General features: G+C 42.8%; 1 protein-coding gene across 1 annotated transcript; it reads left to right on the forward strand.

Annotated features, from left to right (window-relative positions):
• Positions 1-10,207: 10,207 nt before the first annotated feature.
• On the forward strand, positions 10,208-10,636 carry LOC147887802 (uncharacterized). Its single transcript, XM_087393222.1, has one exon. The coding sequence runs from the start codon at positions 10,208-10,210 to the stop codon at positions 10,634-10,636; it is 429 nt and encodes a 142-aa protein (XP_087249348.1).
• Positions 10,637-11,019: the final 383 nt, after the last annotated feature.

The following is an 11,019-nucleotide window of genomic DNA, read 5'->3' on the forward strand; positions in this document are numbered from 1 at the left end:
GATACCAGTTGAGAGTGCTCTCAACGGAAGCAAGAACGGAAGAAGGAGAGAGAGAGAGAGACACACACACAAGTTTTGGTGGGTGCAGAACCACCCTAATCTTCTTTTTCATTCATTTATATATGTGTTTGAGTATTGTACATAACTGGGGTTAAGGCACAGTGACCTTTAACTCCCACAGGTCTTTGGTCGCCGACACTCTTCGGAGATGTGGTCGAATTCATCAAATGATGAGACCCCTGCCAGCGTATCCAAATCCCACACAAGGCGGACACGATGCCATTGATTGGAATCCTAACCGATCAACCCTTCAAGAAATGGGGCATCAATTTCATTGGACCCATAAGCCCAACAGCTAAGGGAACCAAGGCTAGATACATCATCCTGGCCACACCGATTATTTCACCAAGTGGGTAGAAGGAAGAGCCACGATGAAGACTGATGCAACCACTGCCAAATTCTTATATGAACAAGTCATTATGTGGTTCGGATGTCCATTAGAGTCAGTCAATGATTGAGGAACTCACTTCCTCAACAAAACAATAGCAATCCTGACTAGTGCATTTATAATCATACATAGGAAGTCAATGCCATACTACCCTAGGGAAAATGGCTTGGCCGAGAGCTCCAACAAAACGTGCTATAAGGTCATCACTTGTACGGTAGAGGACAATTGTACCGACTGGGAGCATAAGCTCATAGTAGCATTATGGGCCTACACGACCTCCTATAAAGTGGCCATGCACTGTACCCCCTTCAGCCTAGCCTTTGGGGTAGAGGCAGTAATGCCAATGGAGTATGTAGTGCCTAGCCTTCGTCTTACCATTAAGGAAAGACTCATAGAGTGCACGCTAGCAGAACGGCTAGTTAACCTCGAAAGGTTAGAAGAGACAAGGTTGTGTGTAGCCTACTCTCTCCAGTTAGAAAAGGCCCGTTGAAAAAAGTGGTTCGACTGTAACCTCAAGAACAAGGACCTAGTAGAAGGATGGTAGTCCCACATTGTGGACCCAATCCTACTTCTTTAGTTACTCCTTTGCCAATCCATGACAGCAAAGCTACATAATAAAGCAGACCGAAAGCCCCAGCCACCTCCAACACCCCACCAAAAGTCCTAGCTCGAAGGGAAAAGAAAGGTAGCCGCAATGGTAAACTGGTGTCATTGCTCACTCCACCAATGCCACTGTCCTCTGCTCTGGAAATTCGTGAACACAGCAAGTACAAGATGCTATCCTCTATGCCCAATGTCACTTTAATCAGACTTGACTCGCAGAGGAAGCCAAGGTAGCACAGAAGGCCCCAGTCACCTTAGGGATGTCTCTTTTGAAACCATCCGTTACAAGAAGACCACACTGCTAGCCTGCACTTCCACCTCATTTGCCTCATCCACTGGCACACCCCTTCAACATCTCGCTCAACACCAACCACGTGGGCAGCCAAGGTGAAAAGATTTCCTGGGTCCCGAAGTTAACAATGCAAGCCTTGAAGGTGTCGAAGGTAGCATCACAAGAACCTGTGTCTCCCTAAGATACAACACCACAAGAACTTGCCGACGAACCGAATGAAGCAGGCCAATAGCTCCAAGGTACCAAGTACACACTAGTACCACGGATGGTCCAATGCAACACAAATCCCGCTAAAGGTAGCCAAGGAGCAGTGCAAGGACTAGTCCCTCCCCTATGAGGAGGTACACAAGAACCTCCCTCTAAAGACAAACCCTCAAAATTAATTGCAAGCATATCCCCTCCAACAATATCGTCCTACTCATGAAAGCAAGGGTTTGCACCAAGGGCGGATTCACAAGGACTCACTTCTCCTAAGAAGATGGGCCATGCCACAACAACTAAGCCCAACACAAATGTGCCTCTGGCATCCAAGGTAAAAAACACGCTGGACACTTACTCTACATGGCTTTTTACATGCTATAAAATAGTACAACGTCCGCCCACACCGCATTCCCCATAATCAACAGTATGGTAGGCATCTCACCCGATGCACCCGCAACCCACCAGTCCCTGTTGACACGCACACACACACCTACCCATGGTTAGCACTAGGTGATTAGAGTTAATATGTCCATTTTTTGCATTTGTTCACCATCTTGCGCACTGACCTCACAATCACACCCGCACCACACAAGTGCACTCTACTCACTCACTCTTTCCCCCCCTTCACACCCCCTCTCTTCCTTTTACTCCTTTACACAATCAGTATCCCATCGGTCATCGCCATAGAGGTATCCCACCGACCGTCGTGATCCTAACATCCCATGGACCGTCGCCATCGCCAGATCACACCGGTCATTGCCCAAGAAGTACCACGCCAACCATTGCCATTGCCAAATCACACTGATCGCAGCCATAGAAGTAGCCCACCAATCATTGCCAAAGAAAGACCCCATCACCCGTCACCATCATCAAATCGCACTGACTGTCGCCATCTCGTATCACGTTGGTCGCGGTCTTTGCCACATCACACCAGCCATTGCCATCGATTTACCGCATCGACCGTCGCCATCTAATTACCCTGCCAACCATCGCTATACCTGTATCCTGCTGGCCGTGGGGATGTAAAAGCTATATAAACATGCTTATACAATCAGGTCATCGCCATAGCAGTTGCCCCCAAACTCTTGCAAAATTTGCCTAGAATTCTCATAGCCTCCTGCCCTCTTCCATTGCCATCCAGAATAGCCTGTTTTATGTCCTCGCGCTCTTTCTCATTCACTGACTCCCTCATCACTCAACTGCCATCCCTCTTTCCAATGGATCCTGAACATGAGTTCTTCGAGTTCGAATCAAACTTGGGACCACCCTTGCCCTATCCCACAGGCCACTGGCCCCTCAGACTCCCAAAGCACTCCGTCTACCATGATCCGCATGCCTTCTGAGATCCCCTTGGAATATTTGCAAGGGGAAGAAGAAAGATCCACTAGGCAGGCCACTCAGGACGGTACGACACTAGCAGAAATGCCTCCCTCAAGATTAAGAAAGCGCACCCCGGCACCATCAGCAGGTGAGTACAAGGTCATGCGCTCCCAAGAACACTCACCACTTGGAGAAGCATGGCTCCAAGAACTGGATGCGTACGTTGTGCGCTCGCGCTTCATGTACAAGGGCCATGACTACACCCTCTACTGCCAACATATGCAGCATTGAAAGAGCCAACAGTGGAGGAGGCATTCAGAGTTTGGCTTGAGCAAAGTCGTCGACTGTCTCGCATGCCACCTAGACATGAAGCTGTTGGCAGAATTCCTCCATGCATACAACAGCAACACCAACATTGGCATCCCGCGAGATGCCCACACTATCAAATCAATCAAGATGTGGTATGTGCAGCCTTCAACCTGCCGATCATTGGCAAAAAGTACTCCGAGAAGAAGAAGTTGGACGCCCTAAGCATGGTCTATCACTATGACTATCCCAGAAGAGCAAGAGCCGTGGCTCCAGTTCACAGCCATTCACAAGCCCGAGCTGGAAAGACCAGCAAGAGCCTTGCAATGGCTCACACAAGTCAAGCACATAGACCACCATCAGTCTGTCATGCCAAATATCCTGCTGTGCATGGTGGAGCCCCAGGAGACCGATTGGACTGACTATTTCTATAGCCAAATGAGGGACGACCTCAACATACATGGTGAAGTAATCAGCAACCCCATCTTGTACATGTCGGTTCTCTACTACTTGCTATGTCAGCATCCACCAGTCGGGCTAGCTAAAAAATCCACCACAGGGCCAATATAGATAGAGCCAGAAGAGATAGAGGTCAAGCCCAAGTGAGCAAGGACAATACCTAGTATCACTTTGGCCATTCATGTGCAACCAGACCCAAGTCAGCTACTCGAACAATATGAGGATCACCAGATGCAAGAATTCATGCGCCAACAACTACGACTCCAGTAGGTGGATTCTCAAAACAATGACAAACGGGTTCAAGAGGAGCCCATTCTCATCGAAGACCTCGAGGGTGATGAAATAGTCACCATTGGCATCCATCTAGGAGCCAGAGCCACACCAACCACCCCCGCTATACCCTATGTCTCAGTGTCCACAGCCCCCTAGGATACCACATCCTTCACCACTGGCACCTCTTCCTCTCCATGGGTAGGCCTAGCAAAGGCCTTATAGTTTTGCAGCATGCCCCAATATAGGGCATCAAGTGGCTATAGCCACATGTTGGTTGAGTAGTTATCACGTGCAAACCTGATGGAACATAACCTCTTTGAAGCCATGTCACAGCTCCCACAGGCCGCCCATACAATTTTGCAAAAGAGGTAGGAACAAGCCTCACAACTCTCAACTAGTCTCCTTCAGGCAGAGCTCTCAACTAGTCTTCTTCAGGCACAATTCTTAGCTAATCTCCTTCAGGCACAACTCTCTCCAAATGACAACCAATCCATAATGGTTGTTGCAGTCCAAGCCACGGGCCAAGCAGTAGTACATAGAGTAGCGGAGTACCATAAAAGCTGAGGAGCTCCAGCTAGCTCTTACAAAGCTCAAAGATGACCTCACCATAAGTGAATCCTTGGTCCAAACGCTCATGGACTAGGCTGACAAGATAGAGTCGAGCCTACGAACAATGCTAGAACAAAAAGCATAGGTAGAGGTGCAATACACCTGATCACAGGAGCACCAAGAATGACAAATCTGATCTCTACAATATCTCCTGGCACAAGAAAGGAAACTTACAGTTTTCACTCCAAGCCGAGAATGAATGCCAACGTGCCCCTGAACAAACAGAGGATTCAAGATTAGAAGACTGAGAGCAACAAGAGTTTCAGACGTACAGGGAGGTCTCCACATAGTTCACCACATACACACTTGCACCACGCACCATCCCCTAGACCGTCCAAATGCACTTCGATGCACTCTGTGCACAAAACCTCATCTTCCATGTAGACCTCACTACTCCTCTTCCTCCTAACACCCTCTAGACCATCCTTCACCGTAACCTCGACCATTGCTACCCCATCTTAGCCATGTCATACTTCTCTTTAGATCTCCAACCCACTTCTCTATCTCTTCTCTGCCCCTCCGATCTCTAGACTTTAGGCGCCCATCCCATCCTCCTAAATTTTCAAGCCTGGTGCTGCATCATAACTGAGTCTCTTAATTATCCAATGGACAATGAAGTGATGCAAGTTGCAAAGCCCGAGGAACTCACACCGTGGGTCTGCACACCTGAAATTCTGCAAGTAGACGTCAATTGGATGCAGACCTACAGTCGAGCCTCTATCGTCTAATCTTAAGGGCACCTTGCAGCCTACCACTCCACAACCTACCACCCCCTTGACATAATAATCCTCTTCAATAGGGTGCTATAGGCTCTCCAAGACTCACTTGAGTCCTTGGTGAGCAATTTTGAAACAATTCATGCAGCCTACCCCGAGGAAGTCACCAAGGAAGAGGGAAACGAAGCCATCACCCTCTTTAATACTACCACCCCCTGCCAAAATTCCACCACCACCTCCTCTAGATCCCGCCCAACCCACCCAACAAGCCGCCCAACCTCCCCTCCCTCGGACAACACTGCCCAAGTATTCATCTAACACCTCTAACACCGAACGCTCGAGTCCCAATGACTGATGTAGTTAAGAACAAGTATTTTTTCTTTCTAGTATGCTTGTTTATGTGTACCACAATTCACCTTGCTTTTCAACATGTGGATATTGAAAATCATGCTGCTTTCAAGAAGATTTGTCAATGCTTCCAAGCACATTGGAATTTAAAGCATAATAGATATTGCTTGTCACCTCTGTGCTCCAGTCTCTTTGTGATGTCATGCACCATGTGCTTGTGATAGCTTCTTTTTGTGCTTTCTGATGTCAAGAATTGCATGGTGCTTTTAACCAGGTGTGGTAGTGCTTTTATCTTGCTTTTCAACATGTGGCTGGTGAAAATCACCATTGAGCACAATTGGTGGTGCTTTTAAGAAGATATATCAATGCTTTCAAGAAATTGGTTAGTGATATATAGCACAATGGATATTGCTTTTCTCCTTTGTGCTCAAAATTTCTCTATGATGTCATGCACTACATGTGCTTTTGATATTTCCTTTTTGTTCTTTGTGATGTCAACCACCACATAAATTGCTTTGAAGCACATGTGTCAGTGCTTTAACCTTTCTTTTAAGCATGTGGATAGTAAAAATCACACCCAAGTAATGCTTTTACCTTGCTTTTCAGCATGTGGATAGTGAAAATCACACCCAAGTAGTGCTTTCAAGTGCATTGGTTAATGCTTCATAGCACAATTAATATTTATTCTCACCTCTGTTTTGTAGTCTCTTTATGATTTTATGAACTGCATGTGCTTGTGTTATTTCCTATTTCAGCTATGTGATGTCAAGAACTACATAAAGTGCTGCCTTCAAGCACATATGTCATTGCTTTCACCTTGCTTTTTAGCAAGTGGATAGTGAAAATCACCATTGAGCACATGAAGTAGCAAAGGAGATATGTCAGTGCTTTCAAGCACATGGCACAATGATGCGTATCTTTTCTACTTTCAATAAGAACCAAATTTTAATATGCATTTACATTAAACCATGAGCATATGCAGCACATGTGATTCCATTTTTGGCATTTGGTGGATATGTAAGTGCTTTCAAGCACATTGGTTACTACTCTATAGCACAATTAATATTCCTTCTCACCTTTTCCTGTAGTCTCTTTGTGATATCATGAATTGCATGTGCTTATGATAATTCCTATTTGTTCTTTGTGATGTCAAGCACTTCTTGAAGTGCTTTCAAGCACATATGTTATTGCCTTCATCTTTCTTTCAGCAAGTGGATAGTGAAAATCTTTGTTAATCTTTGCATGAGGTGCTTTCAAGCACACGTCAGCACCCATCTTTCTTTTTAAGAAGTTCTTTCATTTTTCGGCAAGTGGATAGTAAGAATCACCATCCAACATACCCAAGTAGTTCTTTCAAGAATATTGGTTAGTGCTTTATAGCACAATTAATATTGTGTCTCACCTTTGTTCTATAGTATCTTTGTGATGTCATGAATAGCAAGTGCTTGTGGTTATTTTTGTTTAAGCTTTGTGCTATCAAGTGGTGCATTAAGTGCTTTTCAAGCAAATGTGTTGGTGATTTCACCTTGCTTTTTATCAGGTGGATAGTGAAAATCACCATTGAGCACACCAAGTAGTGAAGGAGATATGTGGGTACTTTCAAGCACATTGGTTATTAATTTATAGCTCAATGATACATCTCTTTTCTACTTTCAATACGAACCGAATTGACATGTGCATTTAAATTGAACCATGGGCATATGCAGCACATGTGATTCATTTTTTTTACATGTGGTTACTACTTTATAGCACAATGATGCATCCCTTTTCTCTACTTTTAATTAGAACCAAATTGCCATGTGCATTTACATTGAACGATGGGCATTTGCATTGAGCCATGGGCATTTGTAGCACATGTGATTCATTTTTTGATATGTGGTGGATATGTAAGTGCTTTCAAGCACATTAGTTTGCAATCTCTGTGATGCCATGTATTGCATGTGCTTATCATATTTCTTGTGCCTTGTGATGTCAATACTACATGAAGTGCTTTCAAGCACCTCCTATTATAATAATAGTTTTGATGATAGTTGTATCTTGTGATAGTGTTATCAAAAAGTTAGTATTCCTAACCCTAAACCTTTTTTCATCCCTTATTTCTTTTATGATATTTTGCAAGAGTTAGTTGATTTAGATTATGACCATGTTGTGTTCTTGACTACAATAATAATACTCTATGCTTTCATAAAATACTTTCAAACGTTTGTGTGTGATTTCAAGCATAATCTATGTACTTTAAAGCACAATCAATGTGGGTTTAAAGCATAATCTATGTGCTTTCAAGCAAGACTTTCAAACTTTGTGTTTGTGTTTGTGTTTGTGTGCCTGTGCATGTTGTGCTTTAAAGCTTAATATTTGTGCTTTAAAGCACAATCAATGTGGGCTTAAAGCACAAATTATGTGCTTTATAGAAGAGTCTATGTGCTTTGCAAGTGCGTCTAGGTGTGTGTGTGTGTGTGTGTTTCCTATCAAAAAATCTAAACTATTCCACTACTGGACTAATCTCAAATGTTCAAGTACATCAAATGCAATCATATGTCATTGCCCTTTTAAATGACAAATGGGAGTAATCTATTCTTATTCAACCCCTTCAGATAGAGCATCAAATTGATAATCAATTCCTTAGTATCCACAATCATATAAATAAAGTGTCCAAATTACACAAAGATAGTCAAGATTATTCCCCAACAATCAATTCAAACCTATTATACAATAGTTGGAGAAAATCTATCACAAAGTGCCTGTTAGAATTTCCAATGTCATGTCTTAAGTCCAAAGCACGCCAAAGATTTTAGAATGCAAATCTGATGGAGAGGTATGCCGACTCACTTGGCACCATCACAACACAATGAACGCTAGAGCATTTCATTCATGATGTGGAAGCCATGCTGCAATGCTGGCACACAATTGTTATCCATGTCACTCTATCTAGATTAGCATTAAACAAATCTTGGCATTCTTGAATTACAACGGCAATTAGAGGTTGGCATCTAGAAATAATTAGTGTTAACCTCAAGTTGAAAAAAAGATGAAATGAGTCTCAAGTCTAAGGAAAGTGATGGAGTAGTACTTGCATACAAGTACCTGTTACCATACTCCAATAATAATGAGAGTTAGGAAGAATTCAGATGGAAACACCTTTTTCTTTTAAGTAATTATACTTACCTCCATAAATTCCCACATAGAGTGAGAAAACCAAGGACTCCAAGGTATCAGGTTCCATGTCAGTCATCCAAGTATAGAGAATTCTTAGACAAATTTTAAAGATGGCTCCTTTAATCCTTTCCTCAATACCATAATAATGTTAGGAAACCAAATCAATTAAAAGTATCCAATTCTTGCATTATACAACCATTAGAGTAGACATGTCACAGCACGTTAGTGAAAAAATCATCATGTATGTGGGTGCTCCACCCACATCAAGCGATATGCCCAACATATTAAAAAATTCCAGAATACTTATACTGTGTACCATGAAAAGGTTAATATGTTTACCTTCTCAGTGATAAGGGTATAGTCTCAACCCTTATATGGTCCAAGACCATTCTACTCATAAAATCTAAATATAGCCTTTAAAAAATTCCAAGGTTACATAAGTGCTATTAAAATGCTAGGAAAATATCTAAAGAAATATAAGGAAACCTCAAAACTTAGGAATCTAAATTCTTTTTCCCAAAGGAAATTCCTTCGCTAGTTAGCTCAATCATAATCAAAGGCTGGCATTTTCAAAATTTTAGTACTTAAAATAAGACTTATGAAAGTAAAATAGCATCCTTGAATGGCTCAAAATCCTATCCAAGTAGTGCATTAATCTCATTCAAATTCATTTTTCCAAAAAGCTTTTAAAGAATGTACAATGTATGTGACTTTTTTGTTCTTGCAGTCCAAGTGCCTTGTCATATCCTATACTTTCCAGCTTGACTCACTGTCAACGTTCAAGCATAGCAGACACTAGCTCCACTGTTTTCCCTCAACGCTAGATACTGGCACACTCTCTTTTCCTTTTCCTCGGGGGGGGGGGGGGGGGGGGGGGGGGGGGGGGTCACTCATAAACATGTAACATAGCACGTTAATTCACGGAGGGGTATTTTTTTATAGGGGGACTTAAATGCCGTTTACATACATGAGGGGATTTATAAAATAGGGAATTATTGTAATTCATATGTGTATATTTATGGAAGGGTGTCTAAATTTTAAAATGGAAAAATGTATACATGCAAGAGGGGGTTAATTAATTACATGAGAAAATGTAAAAATTAAAGAATAGGGGTATTTTTAATGCAACAAAAACTAAAGCTGTATCACTCGTTGCCAAGCTCTTGGCACACCTTTCGTAGCACCTTGATGACAAACAAGGGACTCACCTGGCAACAAGCAGCAGATGCACTCTATGCAAAAGAAACCATGAGAAAAGATAGCAAGTGTCGGTGACCATGCATTGCTGTCATAATTAAGCCTACGTGCTGCGATCATGCATTACTATCGCACACAACAACTCGACCTCCTGGAAACAATAGATCTTCACATCGCAAAGGTAAATGTCATTACTGCAATGTGGAAGGGCATTTTGAATTTGAATGTAAGCATAAGCTTGCAGATCTTGAAAGGTAGGTTAAGGAATTCAGATGGGGGATGGGAGCTACAGATGACAAAATTTGCATGCACAATGTTCATGAATTGAATACACTTGATCAGAGTGCAAATGTCAGAATGATTGATAACCTAATTCTTGACTCAAGGGCCAATCAGCATATGACATACCATAAGGATTGGTTTGTCTCCTACAAAGCATGCTCATCAAAGTGCACGGTTCAAATGGGTGACGATTCAGAACATATAATTGAGGGGGTTGGTGATGTGGTATTTCAACTCAGCACAGGTGAAGTGTTCCGCTTGCATGGCGTTTTGTATGTTCCACATTTAAAGCGTGATCTTGTTTCCATGGCACGTCTTACTGACATGGGAGTCACAGTAGAAATCAATGCACACTCTTGCATCATTCAGCATGATCACACTCATCGATTCATTGCTCAGGGTACTCAGGGAGACTTCTCAAATTAAAGACGTCATGCTTCTTACCACAAATGGTAGTAATGCAGATCTTTGGCATAGACGTCTTGCACATGTTAATTTCAAGAAAATTAAAGCCATGCATGTTCAGAATTTGGTGCAAGGATTGAATTTCTCTGGACATCCACGGCTTGGAGTTTGTGAAGCATGTGTGTTGCCGAAGATTGATTGGTAGTCTTTTGTACACCATGGTTTGCCGTAGACCTGATCTTGCTTTCACTGTTATCCTCCTGTCCCAATATAGCTCTCGCCCTACTTCTGTCCACTGGCAGCTCCTCAAACGTCTTCTTCGCTACCTTCAGGGTACAATGGATTTTGGGCTCTTGTTCACTCGATCCACCCATGACTTCCAGCTTAATGCTTATTCCGATCCC

This window comes from Dipteris shenzhenensis, chromosome 22 (genome assembly GCF_047967505.1).
Source record: "Dipteris shenzhenensis isolate YYH24624 ecotype China chromosome 22, Dip_SZ_1.0, whole genome shotgun sequence".
In the NCBI taxonomy this organism is placed as follows: domain Eukaryota; kingdom Viridiplantae; phylum Streptophyta; class Polypodiopsida; order Gleicheniales; family Dipteridaceae; genus Dipteris; species Dipteris shenzhenensis.